Source organism: Giraffa tippelskirchi, chromosome 10 (assembly GCF_054371585.1).
Source record: "Giraffa tippelskirchi isolate mGirTip1 chromosome 10, T2T-mGirTip1v1.2.pri, whole genome shotgun sequence".
NCBI lineage: Eukaryota > Metazoa > Chordata > Mammalia > Artiodactyla > Giraffidae > Giraffa > Giraffa tippelskirchi.
Window position 1 is genome coordinate 101,877,998 of NC_137284.1, and position 19,494 is coordinate 101,897,491.

The following is a 19,494-nucleotide window of genomic DNA, read 5'->3' on the forward strand; positions in this document are numbered from 1 at the left end:
GTGTCTTTGTTACTCCTGGTGGGCCTTTTGACATCACCTGATAGTTTATGCTAATGAGATAACTCCAGGATGGGGACTGCCATGTTCAAACACCAACATGTGATCAGTGGGCTAGGTTTTGAACCACAGGATATCAGCCTGACTTCAGGAAGGGGAGGGGAATGGGAGTTTGAGTTCAATCATGTGGTCAGTGAGTCAATCAATCAAACTTTATGAAGTTTTAGCAAAAACTCTAGACACCAAAGCTCAGGTAAGATTTCCTGAGTGTGTATTGTTATAATATAATACTGTGTATTGTTATACACTGATGTATCAGAAGAGCAATACATCCCTGGGGATGATGGAAGCTTTGTGTTTGGGGTTCTCCCAGACCTCACCCTATGTATCTCTCTAGCTGGTTCTGATTTGGACTTATTTCTACAATAAAATCTGTAATCATAAATGCAGGCTTTCCTGAGCTTTGTGAGTTATTATAGCAAACTAATGAACCTGAGGGGGTATGGTGGGAACCCCTTGAATTTGTGGCCAGCTTGTCAGAAGTGAAGGCAGCCTAGGGAGCCCACAATTGTGGCTGCTGTTTGAAGAGAGGATAGTCTTGTGAAGTCTGGCCTAACTCTGGGAAGTCAGAAGCCATTAATAAGTATACTATGTGACAGAATGGGCAATATACTTAAAACGTGTATGTGTGTTAGTCGCTCAGTCGTGTCCAACTCTTTGCAACCCCATGGACTGTAGCCCACCAGGCTTGTCTGTCCATGGAATTCTCCAAGCAAGAGTACTGGAGTGGATTGCCATTCCCTTCTCCAGGGGAACTTCCCAACCCAGGGATTGAACCCTGGTCTCCTGTATCACAGGCAGGTTCTTTTACCATTTGAGCTACAGGGAAGTCCATATACTTAGAACAAATAGACCAAACAAGTTAGACTGTCTCATATTGATTCTCCAAAGCGAGCTCTCATGCCAAAGCATATCCCAAAACTTAGTGAAAGCAATGCAGAGGGGCAGGGTAAGAGTCATCATGATACAATAGATAGCTGTTTCCTTCTGACTGGAAGTTGACAGTTTAAGACTTCCTAGAAAAATTGTGACCTTTCTTAAAAAAAGATTTTCCTGAACATGGCTTTTATAAATATTGGTTGATAACATTCTCAACTTTGTCCTTGCAGTCAAGTAGCTTGATTGTTGCTTTTCTAAGCTCTGACTTGGATGCACAGCCACTGGCCTTAGAAGGCAGCTAGGAGACATTTGAGCAGACTCTGTCTTATAAAAGCTGCAGAGTCCTAAACATGGACAGGAGATGACATGGGAAGTCATTTAATTCTTTGTCAAAAATGACTCAAGGGGACAGCTACACACTAGATTAAAAAAAAAGAGTCCCCTAAAAAAATCATTTTTATTCCCCATCTCACCCCTCCAACACCAACTACTAGCCTCCAAAGTTGTACCTCATTTATCACGGTCACAATTTTTAACATAGATTAAAGTTTAAAGAAGGTGTCACCAGTTGCCCAGCCCTGATTTTGGGGAGGGGGAGGTCAGTTGGGGGCTGTCAGGAATGTACCCAGAGAATACCTGCCAATGAGTGACATAATTTGTTGGCACATCCTCCAATGACAAACTTCCAGCAAAATGTACACCAAAGTAAATTAAACATAGTAATTTACTAATACAATACTCACTTGTAACTACGTCAAAAGGCAAAGATTAGGTATTAAACAATAATACGTTTTGGAATTTATTCATGACAACTAGTTAGTAAGGCCAATTGTCTCTTTTAGTAGACAAACACATATGTGTGCATATTTTTCTGAATTCTATGAAAAGAGGAGAAGCATCTACTTTAATCAAAAGTGGCGTTTAATCACTTAGAATTGACACTTTTGAACTGTGGTGTTGGAGAAGACTTCTTGAGAGTCCCTTACTGCAAGGAGATCAAACCAGTCAATCCTAAAGGAAATCAGTCCTGAACATTCATTGGAAGGACTGATGCTGAAACTGAAACTCCAATACCTTGGCCACCTGATGCAAAGAACTGACTCATTGGAAGAGACCATGATGCTGGGGAAGATTGAAGGAGGGAGGAGAAGGGGACGACAGAGGATAAGATGGTTGGATGGCATCACCGACGTGTTGGACATGAGTTTGAGTAGGCTCTGGGAGTTGGTGATGGACAGGGAAGCCTGGCGTGCTGCGGTCCATGGGGTTGCAAAGAGTCGGACATGACTGAGCAACTGAACTGAACTGAATCACTTAGATATTAATTAAAATAAAGCAGAGGGAGGAAGAATTTCACTCTGCTTATGATGAGGAAAGCCACAAGAGAATATCCTTACAATGAGAAAGTTGGATTAAAAAAAAAAGACAAACCGCAAACAAACAAAATCCCTGCATAACTTATTTTGACTCCAAGAAAGCTGAAGTCAAGAGGCAACCAGATAAACTGAATTCCAAAAGGTGACAAACTCGCTGAAGAGAGGAAAGGACACAGAAATTATTTCACCTTTGGCAGAGCAAGAGATGAAAAGGGCAAGAAAGAAGAAAAGAGCTGAAAATTTAAAGAGCCCTGGGAGCCCTGGACACAAGGGGGATCCAGCTCTTTTCCTCAGGCTTCCTCCAAGATCTCAGGAGAGAGGCTGGGAGTAGGGCCAAGAAACATGAACAATGGCCCTTCCATGCTGTGATAGTCGCTCAGTCATGTTCGACTCTTTGTGCCCCCATGGACTATAGCCCGCCAGGCTCCTCTGTCCATGGAACTCTCCAGGCAAGAATACTGGAGTGGGTTGCCATTTCCTTCTCCAAGGGATCTTCCCAACCCAGGGATAGAACATGGGTCTGCATTGCAGGCAGATTCTTTACCATTTGAGTCACCAGGGAAAACTACTATTAAGAGACATTTCTCAGTATAAAGACAAGTCAACTTAAAAAGTATCTGTAGATAACATGCTTGATTTTATCTTATAATCTATAGACAATATATTAGAATATTTAATGAATCCATACACCTTTTGCAAAGGACTACCTGAAACAGAAGTAGCAATAAAGTTCCAAATGACAATCATCAATCAGCTGAAATAATTTAGATGAAGCTTGTCTCTCTTGAAGAGATGAGGACTGGGCAAGTAGTCAGGGAGAAAATACAATGTGCTTTTAACTTTGTATGAAAAATAATGTTCAGTTCCCTGTTGCTTAACATAGTTCTGTTTTGGTCACATAAATCCTCTATTCAAATTACCGTCTGAATGCTTTATTAAACTCCGCATCTGGCCTTTGTTTTTGAATCTGCTTGCTTCCTGGGACCTTGCTTGTTTCCTTCAGTTCTTTAGCACACAGCTGCTGGCTGGGGGAGGGACCACTGAACCACACTCATACAAAGCAGAGGTCTGCACTGCTGGGGGATAGGGGCAGGGATACTAAGAAGTAAAATTAGAGTATTACTGAGTTCTTTCTGACTGTACAAGAGTGTTTTGTGGTATAAGAGCTGGATATAAAGACAGACCTGGAAGATCCTAACTTGGAAGTTTTTAAGCAAGTCTGACAGTGCATTTTTCTTAGAACGTTCAAGAAAGTTATAAGCATGTATTTTGGTATAAAAGGATTTAAATATAAAATAAAAAAACTTACAATGCTTAAAATTTACAGAGATGAAGGTTTGCCTTTTTAAACTTGGGGCAGGTCTAGCCAGAAGCTGATGGAACAGCAGGGAAAGAAGGCAGATGGAGGAGATCCGTAGCACCAGCCTCAGCCCATTCTTCACACCTGGCTAAATCCAGGGACCAGTAAAGGTCCAGAGTATACTCACATGCTGGGATTACGAAAGATCCTCACAAGAAAAATGGATAAAACATGAGTGTTGAGGAATGGATAAAACATGACACCTTGAAGAAGAATCAATCCTGGAACAGTTTAGAATTTGTTTATGTTTTAGCTACTGATTAAAGTTCAGGGTAAAAAATGAAGCAGTAGATGGTCTACAAAATGGAGGCTTAAAAGAAAACTAATAAAAATTATTTTTAGGCAGATGCAGAAAAAGGTCTGTACTGTTGATACAAATGAGTCACGAGCTTTCTTCTGAAGTAACTTGTTTCCAATACCAAAACCCAGACGGCAAACCAAATGACAAAGCCCCTGATACACATATGGAACCCTGAGGAGCCTTTGCTCTTAAAGAGTGTGAACATTTGCTACTAATATGCACAGCACTGGGGATTCTGGACTGGCACTCCTTTGGGGAACAGACATCAAGGCGTGAAGAATGGTACGTCAGCCATTGCTGATAATAAAGAAAGTAATCAAAGAAGTCTGCTGCCTACTTCTATTCTTCATCTCCCCGTACCAACCAGAGTAAATGATTTGAAAATAACATGGATAGGTTTATTTTTTTTGGTGAAAACAGGTGACATGGACACTTCAACTGGCTAAAACACACATCATTTATCCAGCCAAGATTTCTCAAAAGTTAACTAAAGATTTGGTTTTACACTGGGCATTGCAACCTATGACTTCTTGGTCATAATCTCAAACTCAGAATAGGTTTAAATTTTTCCTACCCACTGAAAAAAGACTTTAGTAAATTAACCAGTCGACATATAAGTTTTGAGTATCCACACTGTAACTGGTAGCTAAATCAATACTCCACAGAAGGCAATTTTTCTTAAATCATTCCAGTCACCCATTTGAATTACTCTAAATATCTTTATGTCCCAGAAGCATTTCAAAGGCATTCATTAGCCTATAGATCCATTTTAAAGACTTATCTCAGATACAACCATCTCCAAAATCTCTTCCTTTCCCTTCAGAAAAGCCATGAGATTTTAGAGAAGAGCAGTCCAAGTAGAATAAATAATAAGTGGTGCTGGCTGGAGCTTCTTGTATCTGAGGAACAGAGACATGGCCAGTGTGATGGGACACGGGGAGCAAATGTGAACTGAACACGTGAGTACTCAAGAGTTACAGTAAAAACTTATTTTTTTCTATCATACCCTTTATTTTATCTAACACTCAAAATGAGAAAATTAAAGTATAAAAAGCTCAATAACATTAATAATATAAGGATTAGGGGACAAATACGTAACAAAGTAAAATGGAAACATGGACAAATTTTATATATGATACTGATGTCCTGTTTCAACCACTTTCAGGACAGAATCTGCTTGTAACTTAAATATTTTAGAAACTCTCTGACCAGGGGTCAAGTAAAAAGCTACTTTTTCCCAAAGAATTGCTCTCTTCAGTGTCAAAAATTGCTAGATAACCCTGGGAAAGACTAACCTGCCTGCCAGAATCTGATGATGTAAGCATGTGAATTTATGTTAGTAATGTAACTCATGCAATATACTTAAAAACACATCTCTGCAGGAAGAGGCAGGAATAACTGCATTAAAACAAGTATTATCAAAGATACAATACTGTTTCTTAAAATAAATGTAAAAATCCAGTGTTCTCTGCATTTTGAGATGATGAAAAGTTAAGTTTATGGCAATATCAAGATGTCTTAAATGAATAAGAAAATGCACGTCAATGACTAAAGGAAGACAGTAAAACAAAAAAGCCAGGGAGAAATTTCTTAACTGAATGATGATATATACTCCCCCAAATCCATGAGATCTGATATGACTAATAATATCTCACCTTTTTGAAAGATATCAGTACCTCCCACCCTTTTTGAAACTGCAAAGATGAAGGCAATAACCATCTGTTTGCTACACGGACACACTGTCAGTATTTTTCTCCTGCTTTGAATCTCCATGAGGTGGCTTTTGAATAAGGAAGAGACAGCATAGTGAGAACATCTTTAAAAAACTAACTAGACGAGAAAAAAATATATATAGTTTTAACCATTTACATGGAATAGATCATCACAATGAAAAAAAGAAGTTGAACTACAGAACAAAATATTGCAAGAGTTAAACACATGAGAGCTAGAAAAGCTCAATTTTTTTTCTTAATTAATTAAATCACTTAAAAGTTCAGGACTTTATTTCTTATTGTATATACTACTTGGATTACCCACATTTCTTAATGAAACTTTTGTTTAAAAGATTTTTAATTAATTTGTTACAATATTGTTTCTGTTTTATGTTTTGGATTTTTGGCCATGAGGTATATGGGATCTTAGCTGCTTAACTAGCAAATGGACCCAAACCCCCTGCATTGGAAGGTGAAGTCACAGTCACTGGACTTCCAGGGAAGTTTCTTAATTTCTATTTGTATTAAAGATATAAGAAACTCTACCCTACCTAGGCAAGAAAAGACAGACTTTAAAAAATTGAAAGGTGCTATGTATGGGAGATTGTGAAATACTTCCTTACCTTTTACACTAAAGGAGAGGCTATCAGCATGAATCAGTATAGTATTATCTACCTAAGAAAGTATTTTACTGGCTAAACTCAGGGTCAGGTATACCCTATGTTTCTATAAAGATAGAAGGAATTTGAAAAACACATTATCTTCGAGTTTTAGAAGAAAATATGAGCAGCTTCGTGCTCATGCTCAGTCACTTCAGTCATGTCTGACTCTTTTTGACCCTGTGGACTGTAGCCCGCCAGGCTCGCTGTCCATGGGATTCTCTAGGCAAGAATACTGGCGTGGGATGCCATGCCTTCCTCCAGGGATCTTCCTGACCCAGGGACTGAACTTGAGTCTCCTGCATTGCAGGCAGATTACTGCTGGGCCACCAGGGAAGGCCATAAGTAGCTTACGCTGAAGGAAATAAGAATTTCTATTTACCACTGACTTAAGATAACAAGAAATTAGATGAAAAAAAAAATCTTATTAATGGAAACAGAATACTACTACATTCCTGTTCATCCATTTTTATTAATTCTAAAAACTGTCCATTTTGAAAATGTCACATTTGCTTATAGAAGGAAGTTCCAATTTGATAAAGGATCCTGGTAAAGAATGGTGCTTGGGGTTGGAAAATAGGAGCTTGAGCTCTTTCATTTCTACTTAATATAGAACAGAACTGAGGCCTTAAGCACATCTCCTTGTATCTTCAAACTTGTTTTTCCATCTAAACAGAGATAATGGTATTTCCTTAGTGACCTCACAGAGCCAATGTACATACAAATTGCCATGTAAATTTTAAGTTCTTGTTGAAGTTCAAAGTGGTAAACTTTAGGATTCTGTTTAGTATTGTTTCAGACTGTGCTTATATTTGTTTCCTAAATGAAAACATTAACTAAAATGAAGGTTAATATCACTCAAAGGTCACTCAAGCTGACTTCATCTCTGTTGCATTGTTAATAATAATGTTACAGTCAACGGGAAACATCTTATATTTGGGAAAGTTACTCTAGATGCAGTTATAAAATTTATGCTACAAAGCTAGGAATTATGCAAGAAATATATAAATATATTTTACTTTAAAGTCACTGATATAATTTGATCCTTTATTAAAAATCTCTGAAATCTATAAAGAAAAGTGGCACAAGGGAGGAAAATTTTAGTTGGGATATATAATTTCATTTTGCTGTTTTAGTGTGGGGTGGGGGAGGTGGGATATATGAAGTAGCATTAAAAACAACCACAACAAAAAACCGTTTCTTTCCAGAGGAATAAATTGTTATATAGGTTAAATTTTTCATAAAATATTTATAGTTGTTATGAATGACCTCTCAGGCTGACATTTATAATAGCGACAAAGAAAAGAAAAAAACAACCCACTTGATGCAGCTACATGAATGTTTCCCCTCATCCCAATTTAATTAAAAGTTATCTCTTGCCCTGAGAGATTATGAATGTCATTTATCTTCTACTGTGGGCAAATGTAAAAACTAGTATTATTTTTTTTTTATGCTTAAGTGAAAAGTGTATGCCATGATTAGTATGTCTGCCTCACCTATTTTCTCTCTCTTCCTTTAATCCAGGAGATCTGACTATATGGCACTATAGAAATACCACACCAAATACTTCAGGATCAAATTTAAGTCAATACTTTATGAACAAGGCTCACAGAAGGTACAAAACTGAACCTGACAGTCTCAACCATTAAGATGCATCTAATCCAGTAGGGAAGAAATGTTTTTAAATAACCATAATTGAAAAGCCAAGTAAAACACTGATATTAATAGAGTTTAGAAAATGTTATTAATTCTGACTGACAGCATCAGGAAGTTTTTGTGGAAAGTGTGGTATTTGAACAATGTCTTGAGGGGTATGTTATTTATACAGGTGGGGCTGGCGTTCCTGATTGATGAAGCATATTCCTGAAAGCACCTAACATACCAGTAACTGTGAGATACGGAGTGTTTTCACTAGAGTGCATTCTCTAAAAGGGTAGGGGCTGTGGCCTATCTCACCCACTGCTATATCAACACCATTTGGAACAGTGTCTGGCGCAAGATAAATATTAAATAAATGAATGAATAAACTGGACCCTGGGTAACTGAAAGAAAAAAAAATGGAGAAAGATACTGGAAATGTAGTTTGAGCCCAGAAAAGCTTAAGAATATGTAGGTGAAAAAGACCACTGCAAGTTTTAGGAGAACAAAGTGATCTGCTATGTATTTTAATATTAAACTTCTAAAGGCAATGCCAATTGATTAGAGAGGTGATTCCATATACAAGGTAACATAAAAGGCACCAGGAGTACAAAGGAAAAGTATGGCTACAGGACTCAGAGCTGGAACTGACAGGACTTGACAAATGACTGAGGCGTGGAAACGAGTTAAAGACAATTCCAGAAATTTCCAAACCGAGTGACCAGGGAAATGGTGGTACTATTATGTAAGAAGAGGAAAACAAACAAACTGCAAATTCTGGTTCAGAAAAAAACAAAGTCAGTTTTAGGCACATTAAAATTAAGGTGATGATTGAAAATTCATATGGAAAAGTTCAACATATTGGAAGTTAGGATTGGCATTTAGAGGTAAGCCAGGAAGAAAGCTGGAGATGAACTCAATCAATGGATATTGACTCTGACTGCCTATTTCTGTGGCAGCACCAAAATTTAAGCCATCAGCATAGCAGTGGTATCTATGAGCGTGCATACAGGCACCTTGGAAAACTTACCCATTTAAAACAAAAGAGGGGAAAGGATTACTGGAAGACATTAAGATAGAATGATGAGGTCAAGGGAATATTTTTAAAGAAGGAAGCTAAAGGGAGGAAGCGGTACAAGCTATTCAAACCCTGAAGAATCTTTCCTAATTCTGTCATTCTCCCTTCAGAGTGCACATGAAAAAGTTCAAATAAGTGTCAAGTAGCAGTCAAGCTCTTCAAAAAAAAAACAAACCTGGAAATACAGACAAATCTTATAAATGTCACAAGGAACCAGTGAGGTCTAGAAGAAAATGGAAAAAAGTGGATCATTTAGACTCCATATACCTCTGTCACTTGTTCAGAAACAATCTTTTTTAAAAATGAAGTTTGTAAAAAATACTAACATGAACTTAGCAGTACAGTGAGTACTACTGAACGATATTTAAATACAAGACATAATTTCTGCCTCAAAGAAATTACAAAGCCATTTTGAACTAAGAGCAAATCATACAAAGGTATCTCCACTAAATCCTTTCTTTAGAGTTCCAAATGAGAGAGTACAGACAAACGATACCAATGCAAGTCATCACTAATGCAAATCAGGAGGGCAAATGCCACTCTGGTTTGAGGGTCCTCTCTCACAGATTTGAGATCCTACTGACACTGAGTTGAGATCATTTAAACACAGAATGGATTATATACCCATTACCATAAAGCAAGTTAATGGGTTTAAACTACATTTAAGTGCCTTTCAGGTATAGTATAACAATGCACACTATTTAAAGTGGTTGAAAAAGTGCTTGTCTTTTAACATCCTTACCACCATTTACTGTTACTGTTCTCAAATCTTGTTAACTTGATAGGAGGAAAAAGGTGTATTATTGCTTTGGCTGAAAGTTTTTATTTGATCATTTGGGTTTATTTCTGGAAATGTCTGTTACTGATTTGTAGAGCTTGTTATACATAAAAGACATCCTGTTGTCATTGTCAGTTCCCAAAGTGACAGACTTTACTTTCTTGGGCTCCAAAATCATGCAGATGGTAACTGTAGCTGTGGAATTAAAAGACACTTGCTCCTTGGAAGAAAAGTTGTGACAAACCTAGAAAGAGTATTAAAAAGCAGAGACATCACTTTGCCAACAAAGGTCTATATAGTCAAGCTATGGTTTTTGCAGTAGTCATGTATGGATGTGAGAGCTAGACCATTGAAAAGGTTGAGTGCCAAAGAAGTGATGCTTTCAAACTGTGATGCTAGAGAATACTCTTGGGATTCCCTTGGTCAGCAAGGGGATCAAACCAGTCAATCCTAAAGGAAATCAACCCTGAATATTCATTGGAAGGATTGATGCTGAGGCTGAAGCTCCAATACTTTGGCCACCTGATGCAAAGAGCCAACTCACTGAAAAGACCCTGATGCTGGGAAAGATTGATAGTAGAAGGAAAAGGGGGCAACAGTATGTGATGGTTGGATGGCATCACTGACTCAATGGACATGAGTCTGAGCAAACTCCAGGAGACAGTGAAGGACAGGGAAGCCTGGTGTGTTCTAGTCCATGGGGTTGCAAAGAGTCAGACATGATGGAGCGACTGAACAACAACAGTATAGATCCACATGTATTTTCCTTCTTTTTCTACAACTCTTCAAATATCCAAATCAATCTCACTGTTAAGACACAATAGTATTGTATTTTTTTCTTTCTTTGGCCACACTGATGCTGTGAGGCATGTGGGGCCTTAGTTCCCCCACCAGGGATCAAACCCATGCCCCCTGCATGGGGAACATGAAGTCTTAACCACTGGAGCTCCAGGGAAGTCCCAATATTATTGTTATTTGTACTATTGGCAACATTTATTGAGCGCTTTCTACCTAACAGGTACTGTCATAAGTATATTACATGCATTATCTCACTTAATCTTCACAAGCCCTATGTTCTATCATTATCTCCATTCCTGAGATTACACATTAGCCTTTATTTCTCTAGATTCTACAGTCTCTTATGACATGAATTACACCCTGTATAAACATCTAGTTAAGCTGGAATTCAGTGAATATGCATGTATGTATGAACTGACTTCATCATTTTTTTTTCTTTTAAGCTGCCATAATGCTCACTTTCATCAAATTTACCACTTTGTCAGAGCATAAAGTTGGTAAAAAGATGGAATGTTGTGATTTGTCATAAGAAATATGTATTTGGCTTTAGTCCCCATTTCTGGCACTTAGCTCTTAAAATGCTGGGAATTTCCTAAGTGTTGAGAGCCATAAACGTGTTTCTTGTTATGTTAATGAACTGACTTTTGGAGAGCACATAGGCAACTTAAGGATGAAGGCCTACCACGTGATTTTGAAGGTTGGAACTTCATACCCCTCAAAGGCCAATGATTTAATCAGTCATGCCTAGTATTTAATGAGGTTTTTATAAATACCCAAGCACTACCTTGGAAGCTACCATAAAAACCCAAAAGAACATGGTTCAGAGAGCCTCCAGGTTGATGAATCAGAACATGTCTACATGCTGCCTTGCACGTGTGCATGCTCAGTCGTTCAGTCATGTCCAGCATTTTGCCACCCCAAGGACTGTAGCCCATCAGGCTCCTCTGTCCATAAGATTTTCCTGGCAAGAATACAGGAGTGAGTTGCCATTTTCTCCAGGGGATCTTCCTGACCCAGGGATTGAACTCATGTCTCCTGAATTGCAGGCAGATTCTTTACCACTGAGCCACCTGAACATGCTGCCTTGGTGGGCCTCAGATTTCATGGGGACAGAGCTTCTTTGGTATCTCACCCTAAGTATCTTTTCATCTGGATGTCAGTCCACATTCATTAGTATGCTTTGTATCATTACCAGTAATCTCGTGAGTAAACTAGCTTCCTGAGTTCTGTGAACTAAAACCAAAGAAGGTGGGTGGTAGTGAGAGCTGCTTTATAGAGGTATATAGCCAGTTGGTCAGAAGTACAGGTAACAACCTTGATTTGTGAATGGTATATGAAGTAGATATATAAAGAATGTTCAAACCACTGCACAGTTACAGTCATTTCACATGCTAGCAAAGGAATGCTCAACATTCTCCAAGCTAGGTTTCAACAATGTGTGAACCGAGAACTCCCAGATGTTCAAGCTGGATTGAGAAAAGGCAGAGAAAGGAACCGGAGATCAAATTTCCAGCATCCGCTGTATCACAGAAAAAGCAAGAGAATTCCAGAAAAACATCTACTTCTGCTTCACTGACTATGCTAAAGCCTTTGACTGTGTGGATCACAACAAACTGTGGAAAATTCTTCAAGAGATGGGAATACCAGACCACCTGACCTGCCTCCTCAGAAACCTGTATGCAGGTCAAGGAGCAACAGTGAGACCAGACATGGAACAATGGACTGGTTCAAAACTGGGAAAGAAGTAAGTCAAGGCTGTATATTGTCACCTTGCTTATTTAACTTAAATGCAGAGTACATTATGAGAAATGCTAGGCTGGATGAAATACAAGCTGGAATCAAGATTGCCAGGAGAAATATCAGAAAACTTCAGATATGCAGATGACATAACCTTATGGCAGAAAACAAAGAAGAACTAAAGAGCCTGTTGATGAAAGTGCAAGAGGAGAGTGAAAAAGCTGGCTTAAAACTCAACATTCATAAAACAAAAATCATGGCATCTGGTCCCATCACTTCACAGCAAATAGATGGGGAAACAATGGAAACAGTGACAGATTATATCTTCTTGGGCTCCAAAATCACTGCAGATAGTGACTGCAGCCATGAAATTAAAAGACACTTGCTTCTTGGAAGAAAAGCTATGACAAACCTAGAGAACATATTAACAAGCAGAGACATTCCTTTGCCAACAAAGGTCCATCTAGTCAAGGTTATGGTTTTTCCAGCAGTCATGTATGGATGTGAGAGTTGGAACATAAAGCTGAACACCAAAGAATTGATGCTTTTGAACTGTGGTGTTGGAGAAGACTCTTGAGAGTCCCTTGGACAGCAAGGAGATCAAACCAGTCAATCCTAAAGGAAATCAACCCTGAATATTCATTGGAAGGACTGATGCTGAAGCTGAAGCTAGAATACTTTGGCCACCTGATGTGAAGAGCTGATTCTTTGGAAAAGACCCTGATGCTGGGAAAGATAGAAGGCAGAAGGAGAAGGGGGTGCCAGAGGATGAGATGGTTGGATGGCATCACCGATTCAAAGGACATGAGTTTGAGCAAGCTCCGGGAGATGGCAAAGGACAGGGAAGCCTGGTGTGCTGCAGTCCATGGGGTCGGAAAGCGTCAACTGAGGGACTGAACAACATATGAAGTGGATGTCAGTCGTGCAGGTCTGAGCCCTTAACCTGTGGCATCTGATGCTATCTTTGGATAGACAATGTCAGGATTGAGTTGTACTGTATCGATAGAATATCCAGCTGGTGTCAGAGAATTGGGCTCTTTCCTCACACCATATGGTGTGAGGAAAGAGCCCATATGCTGAAGCTGGTGTCAGAATCTTAAAAGGTTATCTCAATTTTATAGATGCACATATTTCTGGAAACTTGAATCTATCTACAGGCATACAGTAAAGATTCTGTGTACTGAGTAACAGTAACCACCAAAGTAGTACAGTTTAAGTTCTTATAAACAAATCTATAGGTGTACTAGGATTATGACAGCTGATTATTCTTCATTAAGACCACTTAAGTGTGAAAAAATCATGGAAATAAAAAATTATGAATAAGTACTACCAAACAAAATTCATAAAATGATAGCAAATTTATCCTGATTCTGCAGATTTCTTATATATTACACTAAGAAAAAAAGAGAAGTCCTCTTTCTTCATTGGGTTTGTTGCTACAGGAAAAGCATAATTTTTCTTATATATAAATCAATATCCAACAATACCATCTCTGCTTAAGGGAAAAATATACAGTTGGGATGTTTACAAAATATAATGTGCTTCAAGGGACTTTCTCAAATCTTATGACTTTAGTAGACAGAAATTATTTTCCTCCTAGATCTCTTGAGGATTTAGCAGAAATATTGAAATCCTAACTTTCTCTTAACAACATATCTAGCCGAATCCAAAGATACAGGGAACACTTAATGTAAATACTAAAAAAAAAAAAAAAAAAGAGCCAGTCATTTTCAAGTAATAGTTGAGATTTATTGACAAATAATTGAAAATTGGACACTTTTAAATAAAATTAGTAACTTCAAAAAATTAACCAATTTCTATTCAACTTCCGAAAATGAAAATTTTCACAATTGTACATGCTGTTATCTTTTGAAAAGATATTGAGATTTTCAAATTAGTGTACTTACTGTTAAGGCTGAAAATGAGAAAGGATATTACCATCAAACTATATGCTTAGTTCATAAAGAGGAATAAAAGAAGTGCTCGTGCATAGGACATTCCAGTGGGAGAAAAAATGTTAATCAATTCAACTCAATTTTAGCTGAGGGCATTTTTCCACGACTGCTGAACCCTAGCATGTGTCAAGCAACTAAAATTACACTAAAATGTGTAAGCTCTGTTGTTATTTTAGAGATAATCCAGGAAGCGAAACAAAGCCAAAAATTCTCTCTGCATTTTTAACATGAAATGCTTTAATCTTCAATCAAGTGTATACTTTTTCTGTTTTAAGATCTTTATGCATTATATCCTTTTTTGTGTATGTTTGAAACTTTCCAGAATAAAGACAAACAAAAAGGACAATAACAAAAATGATTCTGTATTTACAACACACTGTTCATTGTTTAAAATAATTCTTACTACTCACCAGTCTCTGCTTTTGAAGTTCTTCTCTCAGAATTCTATCTTCTGGTAAAACATCACATAACAAAAAATAATTGTCTTGTTCTTCTGTTGAGATATGAGAAAAATAAATGAGAAACATTATTTTTCACTTTAAAAAAAATTTTTATTTCTTAAAAAAAAATCTCTTCTGGTATATAGTTCTGTTTTAGCTTCATTGACGTTATTAGAAAATATAAACAGAGCAATTTAATTTTAGCTATTATTTTACAGAATTACAACTAAAGAAAGATTATTCATTTGAATTTTTGGATTGCAGGGGAAATATGGTAGTCAAGATGTACACTTACCAGATGGAGCTGCAGAATTGATTCTTATCACACTACAAAAATCTGTAATGGGCTGTTCAGTAAACCTTTTCCTCCAATATAAAATGTACCTTAGAACAATCATAAAGAAAGAATAGTGAGAAGACGCAATGAACTACTTACTTGAGAGTGATAGGATTTTATAAGAATATTTAATTATCTAAAAGCAACAAATCAAATGTTGACGAAAACTGCTAGAAAATTTGTAAATAGAAAGGCAGTAGAGCATTGTAGAACCATGAAATATTTAATGAAATAACAGTACCCTGTAAGGGCATGAAAATGATTACATTTTACCATCCACAAATTCAATAAACAGATATACGGGAAAATTAAAATGAATTATTTTTATGTAATAACGAAGTTTTTTTGAAAATCACATCTATGTTTATGTGAATTTAAAATGCAACAATGATTAAAACAGCTTCATCACACATTTTCCAACAAATTGAACACTAGGTGTTTATCTTATACATCAAAAGAGATCATGATGACAATGCAACAAAAGATCTGTCTAAATTCAATATCTATATAACAAGACAGAACAGTTCCATATTGTCCATGCTGTATCTGAAAGGAGGGAAATTTAGCTTTTAGAAAAATAGCCAAGCTTACAATTCCTGTATCTAATGAGCTGAGTTAGAAGAAGGACACCAGCTAAATTTAAAAGCAAAGCATAATACCCAGACCTGTGTCATTTGATGAAAGAGGGAGAAAGATGACAGGATTCAACAAACTGTTCATCTTTCCATTTACCTAAAAATATTTATATTGACAATTTCAATCCCATTTATCAAATTATACAAAGAAGAGAATGTGATCTCCTTCATGGAGGAGAAAGGAGATGGAAAAATTGACTATATAGCTGACAATTTATCAGACTACATGGTTGATGGATAAAAAAAGAACCTTACAACAAAGAACCAAGACCTGTGAAAGAGATGGAACTTGGTGAAACAGATAAAGTACACGGAAAGAATACATTTAAATGGCCTGATACAGCACCAAGCAGTGTTCTGCATACAGTAGGTTCACACTAAATGTTTTAAAGAGGTAGAAGAGTATCTAAAGATTCTTGTAAGGTTCTCTAAGTAGCCGCCAACCCCCAGTATTTCAGCTCTTTTTTTTTCTCTCCTTAATTTCCCAAACCTATAGTCCCCTATAGAAAGGACATACATTACATATTAGAAAAAAAAATGTGCTGGGAGAGAGGTCTGAGAGAAAGAGAGAACCGTGACATGAGCTTATATAAAATATAAATGGATGACAACACCATGTATAGAATATGTAAGAAACAGAAGTAAAAGAATAATGTGTAACAACAGAACCACATGCTTTAGTTTATTCTTCTCATGTATAACCATGTTGTCAACCTGGATGGGTAAGAAGGGGGAGAACCCTTTCCTTATAAAACAGTGCTAGACCTTATTTTAAGAGATCTGAAAATGATGTATCTTAGGCTCCAGCTCACCCTCAAACCATAAATAGTATAAATAATGAACTATGACCCTATGGCTAGCTTACTGAAAGTATCAGAGCAGAAAGCATTTAAGATCCATCAAAGTACACAGAAAGAGGAAAAGCTCCTATAAAAGGTTGACATGTTATTTCCTTTGCTATCCTGGCCAGCTTCAGCAACCTTTCACTTCCCAGTTATCTTACACAGTTACTCTCATTCTCCTCCTTTCCATTTCCCACTAGTTGCTTTTTTCCCCCCTCTCCAGGGGAAAGAGAAATAAAAGGCAAGAGAAGACTTAAGAGAATAAAAGTGACATTCCCAGACACTTTTCGTATTCTTCCCTTAGTATATTTTCTATTGCAGAGTAGTGACATGGATGAAGGACCACAAGAGAATGTCCATTAGAGATGTCAGGAATAGAAGATAGACCATTCTTCCAAACTGAAATACACAGACATCTATTTTCATGACTAATCAAATTCATACAGCAGGACCAGGTGCTGAGATAACTGACTTAAAAAAATAGAAGAGTCATGTTTTATCTGGAGCTCCCTCATGGCTACCACTAGAATACACCAAGGAGAGGTTCATCACTCTTGATTACTATTCCACTGAAGTGGGTGATATCCCCTGGGAAAAACAGAATAGTCACCAGCCCATTAGCCTACAGTTTGCTAAAAGGCAATGATAACTGCATGAAGCAGATGAACAGATAAGAGCAGATACTAGTGATGAGACTGTCCTGTGAACTGTCATTGACTAATTCTGTAACCGAGTCAACACAATAAGAGTCTCTTACCTGCACAAATCATGAGCTAGAAGTAGTTTAGCTTTTCAAATTAAACCTATGGTCAAATCCTCACAGTTGATGTTTTATTAACTGATTATACCAGCCCTGCAGGCAGCAGTGAATAGAGAAGCAGGGCCTTGATATGAATCTGAATTGAAAGGGTTTTTTAAAACTTCTGAAACTTGGCTTACTTATTTGCAAAATGGATTGTTGATAATTAAACAGGATGATACATGTAAAGCAGCATCCACCATCCTGGGTGTTTAATAAGTGGCAGCTATTATTATAAGGAAAAATAACATATTTAGATAAAACTAGAGTAATAAAGAATTTGTTTATTCCAAAGAAATCCTGGCATCTAAAACAACAAAAACAATGATAACATTTCATCAAACGTGTAATGAGCAAGTTACAACAGTTATATTAGTAGTGTCAGAAGGCACACACAGGTGCCTAAGGTGGGGGAAGAGTAGAGTTATCAGAGGATGATAACTATGAGCAGCTACTGTTACTGAGACCCTACCTGCCCAAGGTCACACAACTGTGACCTTTCGAATTGGGATCTGTTGTCTCCAAATCTTAAGTCTTCTACAACATCATGTCTTTCATGTCACTTGAGGGCCAATCTACATAACAATCTTAGAACCTTCCTTAGAGCCCATGGAAAACAGTTTTTGACAGGGCAAAACCAAAGTACAGAAATGAAGTCTGAAGGGAGAGGGAAGGTCTTCCCTTTCTGAAAAGCATACTACCTAAAAGCAGCTCTTAATCTGAACTGCTCCTAACCTCCTGTGTAGGTATTCAAAGTTGACACCAGCTGTCTGGGGCTATGGAATTGGAACTGCTTGACTAGACAGGAGAGACTCTGAAGTGAAGTGAAAGTCACTCAGCCATGTCCGACTCCTTGTGACCCCATGGACAGTAGCCCACCAGGCCCCTCTGTCCAAGAGATTCTCCAGGCAAGAATACTGGAGTGAGTTGCCATTTCCTTCTCCAGGGAATCTTCCGAACCCAGGGATTGAACCCTGGTCTCCTGCACTGCAGGCAGATTCTTTACCCACTGAGCCACCAGGGAAGACCCCAAGAGAGACCCTACAGTGGCACTAATTCCTCTGAAGTCCTCATTCCAAAAGTCAATGGCTCTGAGTCTCCAAGGACTTCCATGTTCACTCCTATTCTCCATGGTCTTTGAAGAGAAGGTTTGCCCCACATATTCGTTTTGTATCACTGTTTACCTCAATGTGGTAGGCACAAGGGACATGATAACTAACAGCAGCTGACTTAAAATCATGGTGAGAGCCTGTCTGACAGAACCTCAGTTACGCTCCTCAAATTGTTAAGGCTTCCCATGGGGTGAAGGGAGAGAAAATGTTGTTATATGCTCACAGTCTAGAGGCCTTTACATTCATCAAAAGTTATTTTATTGCTTCATGAACAAGTAGTTATGAATTCTGGAAAGGATGTTTTTCAAATACTATCTCTAAGAACATCTCTGAGATGTTGTTAGGCAGTTTCTGAGGAAAAGAGAATAATGCAGGTAAGAGGTCAGTCCAATAGGCACAAAGTTGTCATTTGAGTGGTCTCCTCCTGACCAAAGGTTGGGTGACACCAACATCAAATGAAAAAAATCATGCTACAAATGTGAAATATTATCATAAACTACCATATAAGTTAAATATGTTACCATATCTTATGGTATACTAAATGAACAGATCTGAGCTACAACAAATTTTTGACCTAAGTCTAGATTTAAGAGGTATCACAGTTATCACATAATAGTACTTTTAGTTTACCATAGAATTAATAAGTGTCAATATAGCCATTTTCCTGTGGTTGGTAAAAACATTCAGATAAATTGTATTCAACTGAGAGATGTCTTAAAGATAGCAGATGTTCAATACATGCATTTGTGGCATTTTTCCTAGCCACTAAAACTTATTGTTCCATGTTAAGAAATCATTTAGTACTTCTTCATTTTTTCCCTACTTCTTTAGTTTACTTAAAGCTACAGTTGCAGCCACCCAATACATAAAGGAAGCCAAGAAATAATATGTGGTATGAACACTTTATTTGGAGGATAGTTATCACAGCATTTCATATTTTATTAAAAAGCCATAAGAGTAATTATTTGGTCATCAGCAAATACTTTCTTTCAAAGAATTTT

General features: G+C 37.5%; 1 protein-coding gene across 2 annotated transcripts in view; it reads right to left on the reverse strand.

Moving 5' to 3' along the window:
- ZNF277 (zinc finger protein 277) overlaps positions 1-19,494 on the reverse strand; it is a 135,263-nt gene that overhangs the window by 33,095 nt on the left and 82,674 nt on the right. For both annotated transcript variants that reach the window (XR_014067690.1, XM_081537145.1), the window contains exons 3-4: positions 15,064-15,152; positions 14,739-14,821 (exon numbers count right to left, since the gene is read on the reverse strand). Coding sequence is in view for 1 of the 2 variants with exons in the window: in XM_081537145.1 (XP_081393271.1) it covers positions 14,739-14,821; positions 15,064-15,152 (172 nt within the window). In the remaining variant the exon portion in view is untranslated. The remainder of the gene's footprint in view (positions 1-14,738; positions 14,822-15,063; positions 15,153-19,494) is intronic.